Source organism: Calonectris borealis, chromosome 2, assembly GCF_964195595.1.
Source record: "Calonectris borealis chromosome 2, bCalBor7.hap1.2, whole genome shotgun sequence".
Lineage (NCBI taxonomy): Eukaryota > Metazoa > Chordata > Aves > Procellariiformes > Procellariidae > Calonectris > Calonectris borealis.
In genome coordinates this window covers 132086866-132106687 of record NC_134313.1, presented here as the reverse complement: position 1 = coordinate 132106687, position 19822 = coordinate 132086866, and the positions used below count along the sequence as shown (strand labels likewise).

General features: G+C 37.8%; 1 protein-coding gene across 8 annotated transcripts in view; it reads right to left on the bottom strand.

The window, feature by feature from the left end:
• The window catches only part of ANKRD28 (ankyrin repeat domain 28), a 125416-nt gene that overhangs the window by 65266 nt on the left and 40328 nt on the right, over positions 1–19822 (bottom strand). For 3 of the 8 annotated variants that reach the window (XM_075143465.1, XM_075143466.1, XM_075143461.1), the window contains one exon: positions 14803–14886. In XM_075143465.1, the coding sequence (XP_074999566.1) occupies positions 14803–14886 (84 nt within the window). Of the gene's footprint in view, positions 1–14802; positions 14887–16003; positions 17638–19822 lie in introns of those variants that run through there. The other 5 variants (XM_075143464.1, XM_075143463.1, XM_075143467.1 and 2 more) reach the window with 4 other exon arrangements.

Sequence of the window (19822 nt, the reverse complement as noted above, 5' to 3'; positions counted from 1 at the left end):
GGTCTTCAATATTGGCACTCAGTAGAACAAGTTGACAATAAGGGGATGGGATAAAATCTGCTGTTTTAACTTTTATTGAATCCCAAGCTTTAATGTGCATAGCAACTTAGGGAAGTGTAATTTTGAATGCAAGTTGGTACTATACTACAAAAAAAAGACTATACTACAAAAAAAGGAAACTGAAGTTCAGAACAATTCATATTGTTAAACAACACTATTCTGGACATCTTTTAATAAAATTAACTCTTCAAATGCTAGCTGTCTTACATCACAAGCATTAGGCACAAAACACCATTTAGGTGTCACTGTTTGACGCCCTGTCCACTTAAAACAGTGGCAGCAAAAGAAAGACACACAAAAATAAAAAGAAGTGAATCACATTTAGCGCAAGGAACAGCTGTTGAGCTTCAACTCCATCTATGATTATGACTGCTGGACTCCACAGCCAGCGAAACTCTCAATCAGAGAATGAGAGTAAAAATTTGTCATTTAAAAGATGTACACTCAAAAAAATACAAGTTATTTTGATGTGGTTAAGATGTTTAAACAATGAGATTCAGTTCATGAGTATGCCTTGTTTTCAAGAAGGCTTCTTTGAAGTACTAAATCCTCAAAAATATGCTGTTTTGCTAAGAACACAGACAAAATTTTGTAGAATACAGTGTTTCTTTTTTCATTTGTTTTCTGGAAGACCATTATTTTTGTCTGCCAATGACAAGAGAGAATGAAGTTAAATTTCTTACTTTTGTTAGAAGTTATGTTACTCTTAAAGGTTGAAAATTATCAATAACAACGCATATGAGGACAAGAGAGCTTGAGGTATTCCGGTAGACATTGCATCCTTATTTCTCACAACTAAAGATGTACACAGCAAGAAGACTTTTTGACTTGTAGTCAAGTATTTCAAGAGACTTATTTTGAAAAAACCAAACACTTGTTTTTCCTCTTCCAAGTAATTCACTTCAAAAACATCTCTCTCCAATTTTTTGGTTTTTTTTTTGAAAGTACTAAGTCCGGGTGCCTTTTGGAAATACACATCATCTCATACTCTTTAACCTTTATGTTCCATGCAGGTTTTGCAATGTTGCTGCCACTGTTATAATTCTCGCTGGTTAGGTTTTCAAACTCATGTACAGAACAAGCACAGCTTGTAAGAAAAGCTGAACCTCGGTCTCTAATCTATAAAAATGTCTACATAACTTCTTTTGCCCAAATTATAAAGGCTAGGATGCCTTGTGAGTGAACTCAAGCATCCATTTGGGTATCGGATAAGGACCTGAATAACTGAGCAGGTTTTGTGAGCTGCTCCCTTTCACTAGAAGTTCCAACATCAAGAATTTGGTCCCATTTATCTCTAATAAAGGCTACTGAACTCTTGCCCAATACATGGAACAAATAAAGAGCTATTCTCTACCCTTTGATAAGAGCAACTTGATCTCACAGTACAGCTGAGACATTTTGGATGTATTTTCTTTCCTTTAACTCAAGAATTAAAACAGAGCAACTTTGAGGGTCAAGACTATTTGTTAATATACTAAATCACTGGGGGTGGGCAGCAAAAAAACCCATCATTAAAATTAAAAAATACCCACCCACAAACCTATATAGCATTCAAAACTATGCTATATTTAAAAAATCAGATACAATAATATCTCATTAAAAAATACTTTCCCTTGACTTTACCCTTCCCAAATGCCAAGTATATGATTTTTAAACATTTACCCAGTACGTATGGCAGAAAAAAACCCCAGCTTTTAATCGGAAGGCAGTTGCTGATAAGAAAAATGATAAATAACTCAAACTATTCTTGAAAAAAATACAGCAGTACGTGAAAACACTTTCCATAACGAGAGTACGGTGATGCGGAGCACATTACGTAACCCAGCCTGGGCTCGCAGAGCGGCTGAGCGAGGGACAGTGACTGCCTCGTCCTACTCTGTCATCTATCTGTAATGTTTGAGGACTCAAATAAGAAAATATGCCAAGAGAGGAAACAGTACAATACAGGCTCTGTTTATGCTCCAGTGAAAGATCACACCACACTAGGTAAGGTATGCACATCTCCATCCCAGTTTAAATCCACCACATTACATTCAGGCCAATGACACTTTTGTTCAGAAAAGCTGAGGTTTCTGCCTTTTTCATTGCAAAGGCTAGTGCTAGAATGACAACCCTATACGTGTCTGATGTAAATCAGGTATTCCTCTCACTAACTGCATTGTCTTAGTGACAGGAAAAGATGTAGTTTTCAGGTTGTGTGTTTAATGTTAGCACCTCTTCTTCTTGGAGCAAGCTACAACATGATGATTGTGCATGTTAAGTTAAAAAGCTTTGTGAAGTCAGGTCAACTAGCTGCAATATGCAAAGTCCTTCTGTTAAGATACTCTCGCACTATTCTTAACACCTGACTCAAAGTAGCATACAATACAAGCTATGCTAATACAGAGACAAATTGTTAGGCAAGAAAAATCCAACAGAATATATCTGTTCTGAAGAATGAAAATGAGAGTCCAAAAAACTCTCCATCCAACAGTAAGTGTCTGCAACAGAAAATGAAAAGTCACTACATCGATCACAAAAGAAACCCAACAAAAGCCTCTGCTAGGAGGATCAAAACTCCTCCAAAAGCGCTGGTAACCTTAGGATCAAAGTATTATATTTGCACTATTCCTTAGGCTAAGTAGATAGGGAACAAGCTTAGAAGATAACTGTCATTATAGGAAGAGCTAGCAGCGACTAAAGCAAGACATTTGCACTCCTTTGAGACAGTAAGTCAGCATCATGTAATTTATTTATAAGTTATCATAATTACATATATACATATGTATATAACTAGTATTTCATGCAAATAAAAACTGAAACAAAATTAATGATCAGGAAGGATGATAATAAAGTAGGACTTCCATAAAGACTGAAAAGAGAACAGAATTCCACTGGTTTTGCAGATGGAAAGGTACAGGCTGATATCATAGGCCTGAGAAAATTCCCCTTAAACTTCATATTCCAGACAGACATTGTATCTGAACTTTTGGGGCATACTCTTCAGCAACAACTCAGAGATCCCTCATTGCAACAGGAACTTCCAGTTCATTTGCCCTCAGACCTGACACCTGCATGAGCCTTTCCAGGCCCTACAGCCACCTACCAACAGTCCATGAGAGCCCTCCTCCTGGGGCATATATGGGATAGACCTCCCTGCAATATGTAGCAAACAAATGAGAAACACTTTCTTTTCCCAGGTTTTGATACACATCCATCCTTTATTAGAGTAGATTTCAGGAACTTAAAAGTCTATCTACCTTGCGTAGAGCCTGTGTACAAGGGCCAAACTGTACGAAGGAAATTATGGTGCATTAGATATTCCACAGTAGATATGCAAGATAGCTTTAACTACTTGCAAATGGAGAAAATTGTCTTGTTCAAAGGTATGTTGCATATACATAAAGAGTTTTCACCCAGAAAGTTACTGCAAATAATGAATAAATTCAAAGCCTATCTTGCTATTACCAGCAATGCATTCTTAAAGGACTGTGTCGATGTTGGAAGTTAATGCACATTAAGTCTACTGAGCTTTTTTCTTCTCTCTGCTCTTTCAGTGGGGATGTTCTGTTCTCAAATACCAATCCTTTGCGTGACAGGCACAGCAACTGCCAGGAGTAACCCCAGGAAGCTCTAACTATTCAGGACCTTGCCTCTAGCTTGTTTTGTAAAAGCAGCAAGAAATGCAGAACTTCAATTACGCTTTGAAGGTTACAATCTTAAGTCATAATCACTAAAAGTAACATGGCAAATCAGACAGGATTTACAAAATCATTATCACTAAGAATCACACTGGAGACTCAAACACAAAATTCTTGCACCACATTTAAATTTGATCTAATTATTCATGGTTCTCTACATCAATGCTGATTTTTCAATGTTAAAGAAATAACAATGACTGAAACAAAACTTGTCTGTCAAATCCCCAATTACTGTAAAACAAATTCAGTGTACAGCCAATACGGTAAAAACACTGCCATGCAGACATCCAACCTTGTCTGCCCAGTTTAGCAACAGTATAACCATCTTAGCATACTGCTAGGCGAGCTTACTAGACCTGATGAGGAGGATATATTAGCCTGAGTAGGACATCACATTAATATTAATTCATACTAAGCGTCTAAAGAATATTTCTCATTACCTGTACAAGGCCGCACCATGCCACGTAAGGACGTTGTTCTTGTCAGAGAGTCCTACCCTTTGCAACAGCAGCTTTTTGAGAGCTACCGTCCACAGATTCCACTGTACCAAGTAGCAATTTGCTGATGTTAGTCAGATTATCCCATAACTCTGTTGAAGGTTTGTTTGTATCACTCTTATTAGAGTGATAACTCAATACATCTGAAAATCTCATTTGCACAGGCTAAATACAGTGTTATCGACATGAAGCAAGGAATTATTCCTCTTCAGACTGGCAAGGTTTTCTCATTAAGAGTTTCAATTCTGAAGAAAAATGCCTGATTATATAGATTTGTATTTAGAATATTCTGAATCCGTTTCTAAACCAGAAGAGGAACTCAACACCATTTGGATGCACTTTATATTGAGGCTGAAAAACATGATTCACTCTCTAAACCACTAAAAAAGAAATAAGATATCTGATCATTCACTACAGATGAGATGCTTGAAAAACATTTCACACTAATGAACAGGAAATCCACAACTTTATTGAAGTTAAGTAACAGTCAATAACTGTTTTAACTGAATTTAATTCTTCTTTGAGTAGCTGGTGGATACTCTTTACAATATACAACTTGCAGCAAGTTTCCACAACACTCAAAAGAGTTAGGTCTCCAAAGTTCTCCATTTCTGGAATCAGTCAGGCTTCAGATCCATGGAGCAAACTGTCTCATATCAGATCCTTTAGAAGTGGAAGAAGCTTTCCTACAGAAAAAGCTTCCCTACATTCCCTGCAGCAAGGTTTCTTCTTATCCCTTCAGATACATAAAATGAATAACCACGTTTTTAAAAACTGACTTAATTCTTTACGAAAATAACCCCTGGACATTTCCATATGGTAGAGCTGAACTCTATCTACTCCCTTAAAAACACATTAAAACTTGAGCATGTTTAGTGGCAAGATGCTTTACAAGCTAACTTTGTATCTTGTTAATAAAACCCCCCACACATTTACCCGTGCTATTCACATAATGCTCTTCTAAAAACCAACTCCTAGATCTTCTTGCACGCAAGATACTTCTGCACCACATTAAAACTGGTGCGTGGATGAAGCTCTGAGCAGGCAGAACCTGCTCCTGTCCGCAAAGGATGGCACACACTCTCCCAATAAATAGGATTCTTCACAGAATTTTCCTGCTGTTCTTCAGATGTAAAGAAATTTCAATGAAGTGAACACTTCATAAAGCAAGAGAGTCTCATGACTTATCATTTCATGAGGCTGGTCACACAGGAAACAGGGGTTCCAGTTTGTGGTGGAAACATTAAGAAAGTTTAGTATGGAGATTATCTAGAAGCAGAATGCATGTCAGTGTACTGTATTGCTCATTGGACAAAAGTCCAAGCAAAAGTTTAACGAGAAAGAAACATATTGCTCTTGTTCTACAGCTATATTTTATTAGAAGTCCATGAGCAAACAGGATAGAGAAGATGAATGCTACCATTAGTCTCCGAGATTATACACTATTTTCTTCTCTCCCATATGTACGAAAAATCTATTTACATATACCTCATGCAAAATGAAAACATACCAAATTAAATAAAACCATTAACTATTTAAAATGCCTCTATCTAATTACAAAAGCTCTCTCAATTCTTATTAGAGATTTGTTCTGAGTAAGAGATAAGTATAATTATTGTTATTTAGATAGGTAACAAAAATCCTTCAATAAACAGCAGTGGAAGCATCTGAATTGCCTTCAGCTTGTTTTGTGATTTATGCCCATCCTGACTTCACCTGCTCTCTGCAAGGTCTCACTGTCCCCCACTTGCCCAATACAAGATTTCTCAGGCTCTCTGCTCCAGCACCTGAAGCTAGGTTCCAGGCAGGGGCTGCCGGGCAGGAGCTGCTGCACTGAGTCAAGGCCTATGTTTCTCAGCAGGTTTTTTACTGGAGGGATTCTCATTAGTAGTATTTGTTTATACAGGAATGTTTTATTTTCTCTCATAGTGATTTCAAAGGACTGTTAGAATCATAGAATAGTTTGGATTGGAAGGGACCTTTAAAGGTCACCTAGTCCAACCACCCTGCCATGGGCAGGGACATCTTCAACTAGATCAGGTTGCTGAGAGCCCCGTCCAACCTGGCCTTGAATGTTTCCAGGGATGGGGCATCTACCACCTCTCTGGGCAACCTGCTCCAGTGTTTCACCACCCTCATTGTAAAAAGTTTCTTCCTTATATCTAGTCTGAATCTACCCTCTTTTAGTTTAAAGCCATTCCCCCTCGTCCTGTCGCAACAGGCCCTGCTAAAAAGTTTGCCGCCATGTTTTTTATAAGACCCCTTAAGTACTGGGGGCCACAATAAGGTCCCCCTGAAGCCTTCTCTTCTCCAGGCTGAAAAACCCCAACTCTCTCAGCCTTTCTTCATGGGAGAGGTGTTCCATCCCTCTGATCATTTTCGAGGCCCTCCTCTGGACCCGCTCCAACAGGTCCATGTCTGTCTTGTGCTGAGGACTCAAGAGCTGGCGCAGTACTGCAGGTGGGGTCTCACCAGAGCTGAGTAAAGGGGCAGAATCCCCCCCTGGACCTGCTGGCCACGCTTCTTGTGATGCAGCCCAGGATACAGTTGGCCTCCTGGGCTGCAAGCGCACATGCTGGCTCATGTCCAGCTTTTCATCCACCAGTACCCTCAAGTCCTTCTCAGCAGGACTGCTCTCAATCCCTTCATCCCCCAGCCTGTATTGATACCGAGGGTTGCCCCAACCCAGGTGCAGGACCTTGCACTTGGCCTTGTTGAACCTCATGAGGTTTACCAGGCCCACTTCTCGAGCTTGTCCAGGTCCCTGTGGATGGCTTCCCGTTCCTCAGGTGTGTCGACTGCACCACACAGCTTGGTGTTGTCTGCAAACTTGCTGAGGGTGCACTCGATCCCATTGTCTATGTCATTGATGAAGATATTGAACAGTACCGGTCCCAATACGGACCTCTGCGGGACACCACTTGTCACCAATCTCCATCTGGACATTGAGCCATTGATGGCTACCCTCTGGATTCGACCATCCAACCAATTCCTCACCCACCGGACAGTCCACCCTGTTCTCACTGTCAATTCATTATATGCTTACTGTTATTAGCATTAGATAAGCTACCATATTTAAAAAAAAACAAAAACAAAAAACCCACACACATTTCACATATAACTTGCACGCGTGTATATATATAGGCACACACACGTACATATGTGTCTTTTCAATATTACAGTTCTTATTTGCAGGAAAACTCACAGTAAATCACTGTGCTTAATAATCTGAAGGATGAAACTGAATTAAAATAACTAGTACCAAACTCAAAGTTATAACTCATCCTATGTTCTCACCATATTGAAAAGTCTTTCAAACTCACAAATACCTGTAATTTTATCCCCCAAATCTGCTATGCTCTAAATTGGAAATAAAAACAGATTACAAATAATGTTCAACCAAGCAGAAATCTTTCTAGTGGGAAAAAAAACAACTCCAAAGTTGAACAGAATTCTAAATAGATAAATCATTTAGAAAATTAGCAAGCAGTTTTAAAACAATTTTTCTTCTAGATCTGATCAATAAAACCTGAAGCTATAAATCTTAAGAATCACGCTAGCTATAACTAGCACATTATAAAAGATGGGAAACTAAAATTTGTCCTCATTCTAAATCTCTCTGAGAATAAAAGTGTTCTCAATAGGGGAAAACAAGCAAATATTTCTATGTACTTTATTAATACATCAAAGTCACCATTTTTCACTAAATACTTCTCTGCTATGATTAGAGACTCAAGATATTATAACATTTTTGGAGAGAAGGTCTTAAATTTTAGATTGTTTTTACGAAGTCTAAATTGTGCGCTCCTCCAAGATATTATTACAACTACACATTCACATTGTCAGTCTAGATAGTTCAAGTTACAATAATTACAGTGTGTCTTTATTAAAATGCTTATCTGCAATTGGAAATTAGCAAAAGACCCAATTAAAAAAAAAGTGACCGATACTTTTAAAAAAGAAAAACATATGCCAGATTGAAACTCTCTAGCAATGACCACAACTAAGAAAGAAAAAGTTCATATCCTGACCTATTAATATAGGAACTAAAAAATAAATAAATTGTGCTCTTCAGAATATTTTACTGTTTTCTGGATGCTTTTTTAATTCCTCTCTCACATTCAAATCAGCAAACCAGAAGTTAAGAGCGCTGCCTGCACAGTCTGTCCTGCCAGGGAATACAATAAGATGCTGCTCACAGTACCAAATATGTTAGTGCAAGTTTTTGTTGCCAACTCCAGATGCCAGCAAAAAAGTCCTTCATGCAAATAGTCTATGTTGCCTGCAGGAACCTGACAAAATAGTTACCAACACTGGGTCCGACGCATGCCTGCGACACATAGACTAGTCAGCAAACTCATAATCTCTCACCTCTTCAGAAACACAGCTTGAACAGTTAAAAACTGTGCACAATTCCAGCTTAGCCTTTCCTACATTATGCTAGCTTTGAACTACTATTCTCACCAGTTTAGATACAAAAGCCACATAGTAGCTTTGCTCTGATTGCCAGAAGCTTTATCTAGTAACAAGAGGTGTCAGAGATGAATTGGCCTGGAAAATGATTTCCCTGCAAGCATACTCCAGGTGGAGCAAATCACAAACCATTACGAAACATCACAACACTTTTCTGATCAATGGTCATAGTATACCTAAAGTGGAAAGGACTATGATTTGGACATGCCTGCCTTCCCATTGCTTTTATCTGGCCCATGAAAATCTCTGTGCAAAACTGTCAAAGTTTCCCCCCGCTGTTTTCAAAACTATTTCCACTCCCTATTAAAAACAGCCTTCCTGTCCCCCTTCCCCCAAAAGCACAGAAACATGGTATTGCACTATTTGAAAAGCATCATGTATTAACCTGCTCTGAGCGACTTCTTCCAGTTGTCCCAACTAGCAAATTCTTAACACTGACGTGACTCTTAAGTTACAAAAGGCACTGATAACAAAAGGCATAACTCAAACAATTTATGCATAGCCATTGATGCAGAGAGATTTTTAGAGGCACAGATATGTGAGACTAAAGTGAATTTACATTTGTAGTTGTATGCACGCACACTTTTTATCAAAAACAAACAAACAAAAAAATCCACGTTAGGTAAAATAATTGGCTACAGAAAGATAATGAACATAAAGGTAAAAAAATCCCTAAAGATTATTTCTACCTCATTACACATTATGGCTTTTCATTTATTTGTTTTTAAGCAAGGCCATATTTACTTATGTAAGTTTCTTTACATTGAGAGATATTTCAATGTAATTGAATTAGACAGTAATTACACTTTTCCACACAATGACATATATAACAATTCTTTTAATGTATGAAATAGCTACAGAATTTATTTGTTATTATCAGAACACTGAACTCCTCTATATTTTGTAGAATGTTCCACATTTCAGCCAAGTAATTCCAGCTTTCCTGTTCTACGCTGCACTCTCATGTCTGCAGAAAAAAACCCAGTTACCGCACAGTTCAACCCACAAGGTTAAGTATAAAGATGAAAGCCAGGAGACCATATATTCATAACCTATTTTTTCTATTGAACCTCTTTTAGGACTTTGCTAACGAATACCAGCATTACAAAGAATCTTTCTTGGTTTTTAAAGCGTGCTTTAATTTTCATTATTAGTTCCTACATTACTAGGATAATTGAGACCCTCGATAATCTAATTCTCCTGGTATCTAGACCCAATGCTGTATGACAAGTCCTAGACTTGTCACTACACTAACAAACCAATTTTCCTCCTCTTTCAGTTTATGCAATGACCTGCAGAGTAACATAAATTAAAAAATTTAACAGGTAATCAAATAAGACATCATATCTTACCCTAGAATGACATCCAGCAACATTCTCCTAGTACGCAAATAACACAAACAAGGAGTTATGCAAACCCACATTTAGCAGGACTGGGAAGGGAGCCCACATCTCTACTGCAACAGTCATCCATGCAGCAATCCTACTGCTCAAATAACAAAGTCAGATACATACACTTGGCCCTCCTATTTGTACCTAGCACTTTGGTGGTACTGGATCATATCCCTTGCCAGACCCAGGAACAAAGCTCGGGATTTACAGGCAACACTTCATTGCTAATACAGGTGGGGGAGTAGGGAGGGCAGACAAGATTGATTGGTTCTATGGTTTTGTTTTCTTTTGTTTTCCTTTCTTCCCAAAATAGTAGCACAGGTGAGCTTTTATTTTATTTTTTGGTTACTTACTATAGAAAGGAGCCATTAAATTAAGAGCTGTGCCGGATGGCCAATAGTCCAGAATAGAAAGCATACAGATAACCTTGATTGCTGCAGTCCTTGGTACAGTATGTGGAATTTAAATTTTCCCATCTTACATTTTGTGTTGGGAAAAAAGCCACCACCAACTCACACAGAAAACAGCTTTAAAAATACATTTCATAGTTTAAATCTACTTTAGTCTCAAAGAACAACAAGAAGTAAGACACAGGTGTTTCACATTTAAGTCACTTATCATGTATGTCAATATCACTATTTTAAACAGGAGCAGTGAGCACTTCTGAACATTGGGAGAGATCTGTGTGATTTTGGGATTCCTCCAAAAAGAGCGCTTGTTTGGCTTTAGCATGAGGAGAGCAAGGGGCACACTGACACCAGTTCCAGAGAGGATCAGATGTTTATCCCCTCAGCTAAGATCAAGTGCAATTGGGTTATAAAAACTTCATATTGGATTACCTGAAGTATCACTTTTCATAGCAAGAAATATTACCCTAATAGGTCTAGGAGGAGGAGAAATTGTTCTGATTTTGAACAATCGTTTCAATAGTCAGATCTGCAACGTTTAAATCATTTTTGACAGTGAGCTGGTATTCCATCCACAAAATTATATTCTTAACAAATAGCTGAGATGAAATATTCCATTTTCATGATCTTTTAAACTGAGCATACATCATAAAAGTTTTGGCTACAAACAGAAATAGCACAGTTTGCAACAGTAATAGGCCTCCAAATTTTAAAAAACAAACAAACAAATCCTGATTTATAAAAGGCAATGCTGAAATCATTTAGTTAGCTAAAACTAACTGCTGAAAAGTACATAAAATTCAAACCAGCCATACTAATCTAATCAGCAAGAGCAGGATATGTTGAGGATCCCCATTAACTAATAAAGAAAGGTCAAACATGTCAGTTACCACACAAGATTTTCCTTACTGCCAAGTCTCAAAAGCTCAGGATGGTACCAAGAAATAACAGTAGGGTTTTTTTAAACATTTTTTAAAATATATATATATATACACACACACATACAAACACACAGAGCACAGCAAAAGCCATGTGTATAACAGAAACTCTATCAGTCTTGACATATGCTATGTGTGTGATTTAAGCCAGATTCATGAAACAAGCAGCTACAGTCTCTCAAGCTTTCTTGGGGAAGGGAAGGGAGAAGCAAGCCCTTCCTCTGCGTTTTTTCCATTAATTGGAGCCTCAGCAGAGTTCACCTTCTAAACAATACATGTGATCAAAGTTCCTATAAATCAGTTTTGTCTATAAAAAAACCTGCCCACTTCCAACTTGCAGGGAAGGTAAGCCTTTTTGAACCACTGTTTAAGCAGCTAGGGATACACTCAATTTGCTCTTTCTTTGCAAAAGATTACAATTGCAGAGTGGAACAGAATGCTTACTTTCTCAATCTAGACTGAGCCTGTGACTCAGGAAGGCTGGCATGAACAGAGAACAATCTTCTTCCTCAAAAAGCCCGTTTGCTATCAGTACATCATCTTACAGTCACACACAGCAACACGTTACGAAAGGCCACCCACCTCAGAATCTTTCTAAATATAACACTACGGTAGAAGACATCATCTGTTTTAGGAATAATGCTCTAATACAGCCCAACCTGGGTGCAATCTTTAGATATTACCATAACATCAAAGAGTTACCCCAGCTTAGTTTTGGGAAGCCAAATACACAAACTCAACTCGCTTAGTTTTAAAAGGGTATTAAAGCCAATTGCGATTAATGTTAAAGATAACGTACCCCGAAAGTAAAAAGGTACGTGAAGCTGGATGATAACAGAAGGAAAAAAACCACCCACATTTCATCAAGACACTAACAACTTTTCTAGATGAATGTCCCTGTCACAACAAAGACCTACAACAGCTCTATCTTCAGTTCTCTTCTGGGCAAAATTAATTTGCAGAACCCTGCTAGGTCTCCAGTTAAGAGTCCAACTCAGGGGAAGGGAGGAAGGAAGGAATCTCAACTATTAGAATACAAGCTGCAAAATAATTAGTTGCTCTTGCAATGGGGAAATGACTCTGCAGAGGCATTGGAGGGAATGACTCTGGAATTCAAACAACTCTACTGAAGCACTTGGATAGCGAAGTGGAAAAAAATCCAACATATACACTGGTCTAATACAATCCACAATGACCAAAACAGTTTACCGCGATCCTTCTCTTTATTAGGAAATATACATAACCACTTCATTTTCTTCATTTTTTTCCCCTCCCTCTGTCCACACCAATTTATAACACATAACTAAGGGGACAACTTCGTATCTAGACTATGCAGGGATGTATTATCTCCAGCCAAGTACATACAGCAAATGAAAAACCCAAGGAAAAGAACAAAACACACACAGAGACAGACACAAATTAAAATCCACTAGGCAGTTTACTTCATTTCTACCAAACAATGGGAGAATTTATATGCTCTTTTAGTCCCAACAAACAGTGTTTTAAGGGATATATGTGAATGTAATATTAAATACTGTAGTAGGACTAGGAGTGCCATGGTAGGAAGGAATGGTCATGTGTGATAAGCATCTGCCTAAGCTGAAGAAGGTGGCTGTGAAAAAATAGCATATTTGTTCTGGATGGATTCTAAACACACCTTGGGTGTTACTAGCCCAAGATGCACACACGTTCTGTTAAAGGGACATGTATCCACAGAAAGGAATAAAAAAAAAAAAGAGGATGTAAAAGTAAAAACCTCCAGATTTTGAATATTCTACCTCCAATATTTTTCTTCATTGTAAATACCTGGCAGTCTGAAGTATCCCTCTTCAAAGACCTCAATTAATTACATGCTTTTCTATTTAAGTACATCTGCTGACTTCATATTTACGGGCAACTGTTTGACAGAACTTGAGATAGAACAAAAAACAAAACCAAACCACTACCACATACATACTGAAATCTAGCAGAGGCTTTTCTAATAGATAATCAAAAAAGCAGAAAGATACTAACCTAACTTTGTTTACAGGCAGTATAGCTATGAATGCTAAACCTGACTTACAAGTAGAGGAATATAAATGAAACAATACAGACTAATTACCTTTTAAAAATAACAATGGCAATGTGACCGGAGCATACATACGAAGAGACTGGAAGGATACACAGCTAATGCTCTCATAACTAAACAGAACATTAAGTCTTTTGATATTATGTAATCCATCATACAATCTTGCTTAAGAACATGCAAAACTACTGAAAAAGTAGAGGAAAAAAGTCCAACTTTATCAAACAAAACTTTAGATTTGACAGCAAGTTTACTTATACAGGGTCCTACTCAAGCTCTTCAAGACAATGGGAGGGGTCCCTTATACTTCAGCTGGCATTGGTCAGATATAAATTTTGCAGAATGCTTTTAAATGTCAAACTATTGGTATGACAACTTGGTTTGTTATACCAAACTAAATATTTGCTTTTGGTTTACATCTCTCAAGAAGAAAGTGTAAACAATTATCAGGGTCTTACACTGGCCACTATGTAGCATCTAGATGTTAGCCTTTGCTTTTTAGCATCACTTTTGTTTTAGCATCACTCTTGATGCATTTGGAGGAGAAACAGCCACGTACATTCCCATGGTGTTAAGCCCTAAATGGTTTATGTCAGTCTGCTTTAATAACCAAAGCAATTTCTAGTCAAACAGTTTATGCTATATTATCTTGCATAGTGTCAAACATGCGTGTTAGAATTTTAATAGAAAGCAAATACAGTAACTGCATGTTGTTCAAATCTTGAATTTCACCCAATGGAACAAACTCAATTTCATTTCAGTACAGTTTTTAAGTCTGCAGTGTCTGGGTTTGCAGCACCGCAAATAGGACCTATAAACACAAGTTCTCATTTTTACTTATTAATATAATCATTAGGCTTCTCTTTTTAAAATCCACTATTAAACCCACCTACTGAAACCCCAGACTATTTTCTTATAATTGTCTAATGTCTACTATACACTGCATTTAGTTTAAAAAGAATCAAAGTCTACATAACATCACACTTAACCAGTCTAACTTTCTAAAATGTCTGATGCAACTGTATAAACAAACTTTTCGGCTACCCAAGCACTGTAGAACTCACATTTGAAAGGAATGTAGAATTAGGTCTTTACTATCAACACAAATCTACAAAGCTACACTCTTCCTTCCCAGTATTAAGTGTATGTATAGGCTTTACTTTGCCTATTACATAAAAGCAATAAAATTCACAGCTCACAAATTAGTAAAGTTTTAAAGTGATTAGTACAGCAGAAAGCTGTATCAAAACAAAATTAAAATGTATTCAAAGCTAATGATGTGTGTTTTTACCTGAAAATTAACATCTTCTTTCTTAAATATCAGTGCTCGAACTTCATCAGGATCTCCATTAAATATAGCTTGAACCAATGGTGGCTGAAATGAAGAAAAAACACATCTTAGAATATAACCCCATTTTAGTTTTTAGTGAGACACATGTTTTTTTAATACGTAACACAAATACAAGATGATGACAAAAATAAAACATCCCAGGCAGTGAAATAAAGAAACCAGTAACAGTATTTAGAATTGAAGAAATTCCAAGTTTTAAAAACCTCAAACACATAAACATACTCTAAGTCAATGGAATTTAAAAAAACAAAACAAAACAAAAACCCCAAAAAACCAAAAACCACAGGGGGGTGGGGCAGAAGACTACCTTATAACAGAGAACTCCTCATAATAAAGACTGTTGTTATGTGCTTCAAATTCTATACAATGTAAGCAAACAAACCCCTTTTACATTAGCAAGTGACTAAAGTTACTAGAAGTTTTTCACCTGTTTAGATAGAGTGGGAAAGCAAAGTCCATCAGATAAGTATGGTAACAAATTCACACTCACACACATCTATTACTAAATATAGCAGGATTTCTTAGTAAGTAAGGAAAGCTGCTGAGGTATGCTAGCAAGATTTCAGTCAGTAACTTGACAAAACAAAATAATTTAAAGCAATGAAAGCACAGTCCCCAGTGTTGATCATTTCCAGAAAGTGGTAACTTGAATCTAACAGTTACATCAAGATTATGACTGACGCTATTTTTTATTTAGCTTAGAATTGCTCTTGCTTGATGTACACTATATACTTTATCAGTTCTCAAAATAAACACAGCATATTGTTGCAATACAATGATTACATCAGTTTCTAAAGTGGTACTGCATAAATGTACCATTGAGGAATGAGGAGTGGAGTGGGGAAAAACCATTTACTTCCTATACAGTTTACCAAGCCCTCTAAAAATCCTCTGCTCTTATACAAGAGTTGAGATCTGTTATTGCTGCACTATAAATAAAGTTACATGAAGAAGAATGAGCCCTTGCAAATACTAATTATACAACTAAGTTTCAGCTTTTTCCCCTCTTTACTATAGGCAGTTTTTACCACCTTGTCTTGTTTCAACATCATGCATATTCATGTTAATCTTAGGAAAATTACTATTGGTATTCGCAACAGTATTATAAGCAGGAAATATGCCAACAAACAACATGCCTTACCAGCACGTTTCCAGAGGGCGATGGACGTAAAGATACATTTTCCTGAGGTAATTTGGAAATAAATGTAGGAGAATCATCTTCCACCTCCTCCAAAACAACAATACAGACTCGACTCATTCGATCCGTTTGAGGAAGCAAAAGCAAACAAAAAAATGCCAGCAACAGTATTTTTGGAACCAGACCGCAGGTATCGCAACCGGGACCATAGAGGAAATACTTTCACCTGTTTCACATGCCCTCACAAACTTGTGAATGCTACCGTTGGTGTATTAGCATCTAAAACAGGACATTCCAATCCCCCCTTACACTTCATGTTTCAGATGTAAACACCCTGAGATGTTCAAGACAATGCTGAAAAAAAGTTGTTCTTTGCAAAATAAAATTTCCCTAGGCATCAAAACCACAATAATGAAACTGTGGAGCAGTTGATAAAAATATCCCAAGATCCAATTCCATTCGAACAGCATTCACTGTCGCATACAGCTGTCCTTTCACAAGAAAATTTGTCTTTGTTAATGTCACAACTTCCACGGCGTCCTTCTACCCCCACAGTGAAATCATTGCTGCAGAAGACACTACACCGAGGACAGAACAAGGAACAATTGCCCCAAGAGAGACGGCCGCAGCTATACCCACTCCTGCAAGGTCAGTTTTAAATCAACCGTCGCAGACTTTCTGGTGACTGAAAACAAACGCGCCTTCGGATCATCCTGTCATTCTACAGCTTCCTTTCTCAATGTCAAAAACAGTCCAGCCAGAAAAATGCATCTCGTTTCCAGCAGTTATTCAGGACCTGCTTAGAGGAAAATAATTCTTTCCCATGCAAGAAAAATATCTGCAACGTACAGCACGGCTGCAGTACATTTACATGCGATGAGTCAGATCACAGGGACAATGAACTCCTTGAATAATATTGCCGGTTGAATCCAGCCTCCCCAAACAACAGCAACGCAAACGGCGTTACTCCGTCAGGGACACGAGCAATGCTGAGCATTCATTTTTCCTTCACCGGGCAGTAGCTGTGGCTTCTCCATCAGGGAACGCGTTAGGCAGAAATGCTGTTGAGGAAGAATGCTTCAGCTAAACAAGCAAGCTACCGCACACAAAAGCTCAAATTACTGCCTTAGACTTCTTCTGCAAAAGCAGTTCATCACTCAAGTGTTTCTTTTGATCACCATGTGAATGCAGTTCCCATGATAGTCTCCATTCAGATTGAGGGGGAGAGGAAAAAAAGGAAAAAAAATCAGACTCCGTACATCTTCTCTGAGCCAACTTCTTTATCCGAACATCTGTCACTGTGCCAACCTGATTCTCCTCTTTAGTTAGAGCTTCTGCTTATCAGGTTTTTTCCCTTGACAAATTAAATTATACAATCAGCAGATAGCCTTGCACAGCTTAAAAAAAGCCTAGCTGTCCCAGCCGGTCATTAAAAGCCCGCAGGAGCAGAGCAGAAACCAGCGCCGCGGCAGCATTCCCACTGAGCAGCAGCCTGGCGAGCAGCGACTGCAGCCTGGCAGGACGAAACGCCTAGTAATGCTCACATGTCGCACTTACCAGAGAGCCCAGCCGCTGCTCCCACTGCAACTTCCTCCGGCACAGAAAAAACCCGCCTTTTTTTTTTTTTTTTTTTTTTTTGGGGGGGGGGGGGCGGGCGGGGGGGCACTCTTTGCAGTTATGTCTGCGCCAGTTCTGTGACTAACGCAGCTGAAAACGTAAAAATCTTATAACTGAAGAAAGAGCGACTGTTTAATATTTTCCACTAAAAGCCGCAAAGAAATCTGGTGTACTGGCTCTGCTGACTAACAATTTAGGCAGTAAACAATTCCAGCATTTTAACTGCTTTCATATGGCACGGGTCAGAGCAGCAAAACAGTCCTCGCTTAACTCGCTGAAGACAAGAAATTCTCCACATATATACTCTGAAAATGAAATGAAAGTAAAATCTCTTTTAAAGTAATCAGTTGACTATTAAAAAGGCAGCTATTCGTGACCAAACCCATGGGTTTTTTGCAACTGGTATAGACCTATAACATACCCTCAGCTTGAAAAAAATTACATCGAGTATAATTTAAATATAATAATATTAATATTGTAAGAATATTAATATAATAATATAACATAATAATTATAATATAAAACCCTACAACTTGCTGAATAAATATTTCAGCTTGAATCTGCCTGAGCGGTGCTGGTTTGTGGGTGTATTATGTAAATGGCTTCTGTCAAAGTTGCTGGATAAGCGTCAGTGTTACAGGAGCAAAGGGAGGGTTTTTGCTCCTGCTGTGCAGTACGAAGGCACTTCTGACGTCCTCCAGTGGCTGGTAAGATCAGAATTTGTCAATGGTGAACAAGTTTCTAGCCTTCGATAAAGCATTTGCACTCAGGTTTCACATATGAATCCAGGCAGAGGGAAAGACAGGTTTAAGTGCTATATTAAATGGTTTGGGTATTGAGAGACATATGAACTCCCACCTTTGGGGCCCACAGGCAGGAAAAGCTCACATCACCACTCTTTTGAAATAATGTCTGCAGTAGCTTCACTGCAACATAATAAATTGTTTAACACACACACCTACTGACACTTCATGCAGGTGAAGGTCGAAAGAGTACCTTAACCAAGGGCGCCCCGAGCTCAGGACTGCTGGCAGAACACAGAGCACCAGCTTCTGATTCACCGTGAAATTTCAGATACGATTCAAATTTCCCAAATGTTCTCATTTACAGCATGTGACTAACAAACATCTTTATAAATATATTCTGTTCATTATACAGAGTCCATTTGTTTTGGAATTTCATACTTCTGGCCTCAATTATGAAAAAGCAATGGTTTGTACACTACACTGCTTTGTTCTAGCATTTCAACCACTTATTAAAAAGAAACAATGCAGATTCACACGAATACATATGACAGCTCACGCTCCTCCTGGCCACAGCAAAAACAGTTTAAATAAAAACATGGACATTCTCAAGGCTTATCTACTGCAACACCCTACTGTCTCCTAATGAACACAGCAACCACAACCTAGAAAATATTTTGCTTTTTCTTTGTGAAAAATGTGCTCAAGAATAGACACTGTAGTTCACTTGCATAAGTAAACATTCATTTGGAGGAAAAAAAAAAGATAACCCCAGATTTTAAGTCTACAAGCAAAGTATAGCAAAATGCATACTTGTTTTTCATACTACACACATGTTAGATAATCGTATTCTAGCTAAGGCCATATGTTCAGTGTAAATGAACACTTTTCAAGAGCCAGTAAGTTTATATAGCAAGCAAATGCTAAGAGTTCCGTGAGTTTTCTTTGGAATTACCAACTGGATGCGTTACTAGACAAAGATAATGCCCAGTTTAGTTCAAGTTATCTAAAAGTGGTCCATTTTTGACCTTTACAATTAATGCTCCTAAGTACACTTAAAAAATTCAGCTAGAAATTCAACAGTTACCGTAAAAAAGTATAGGACTTCAAACTCAATTAATTACGAAAATTCAGAAGTTAAGAATATTTGAATCTACTGTGATAATTATTCTAGAAATCTTACCTATAATTAAAATAAAATTAATATAAACTATTTCCAAAAGCAAGTTAATATATTACAGCTTGCATAACATTACATATTTTTGAATGGTGACATTACTACAGTCAAACAGTTAAAAGCCAATACATCACAGTTTATATCAGAAAAAGAACCAACATAACTGAGTCAATACTCTATTGATCTTGATAGCAATCTAAACCTCGTAAGTAAGCAAAGAGAACTTACTCATGCTAGGAATGTGTGTGTGCAATTACTTCCATAACCAAAGGACAACCCAGTTCT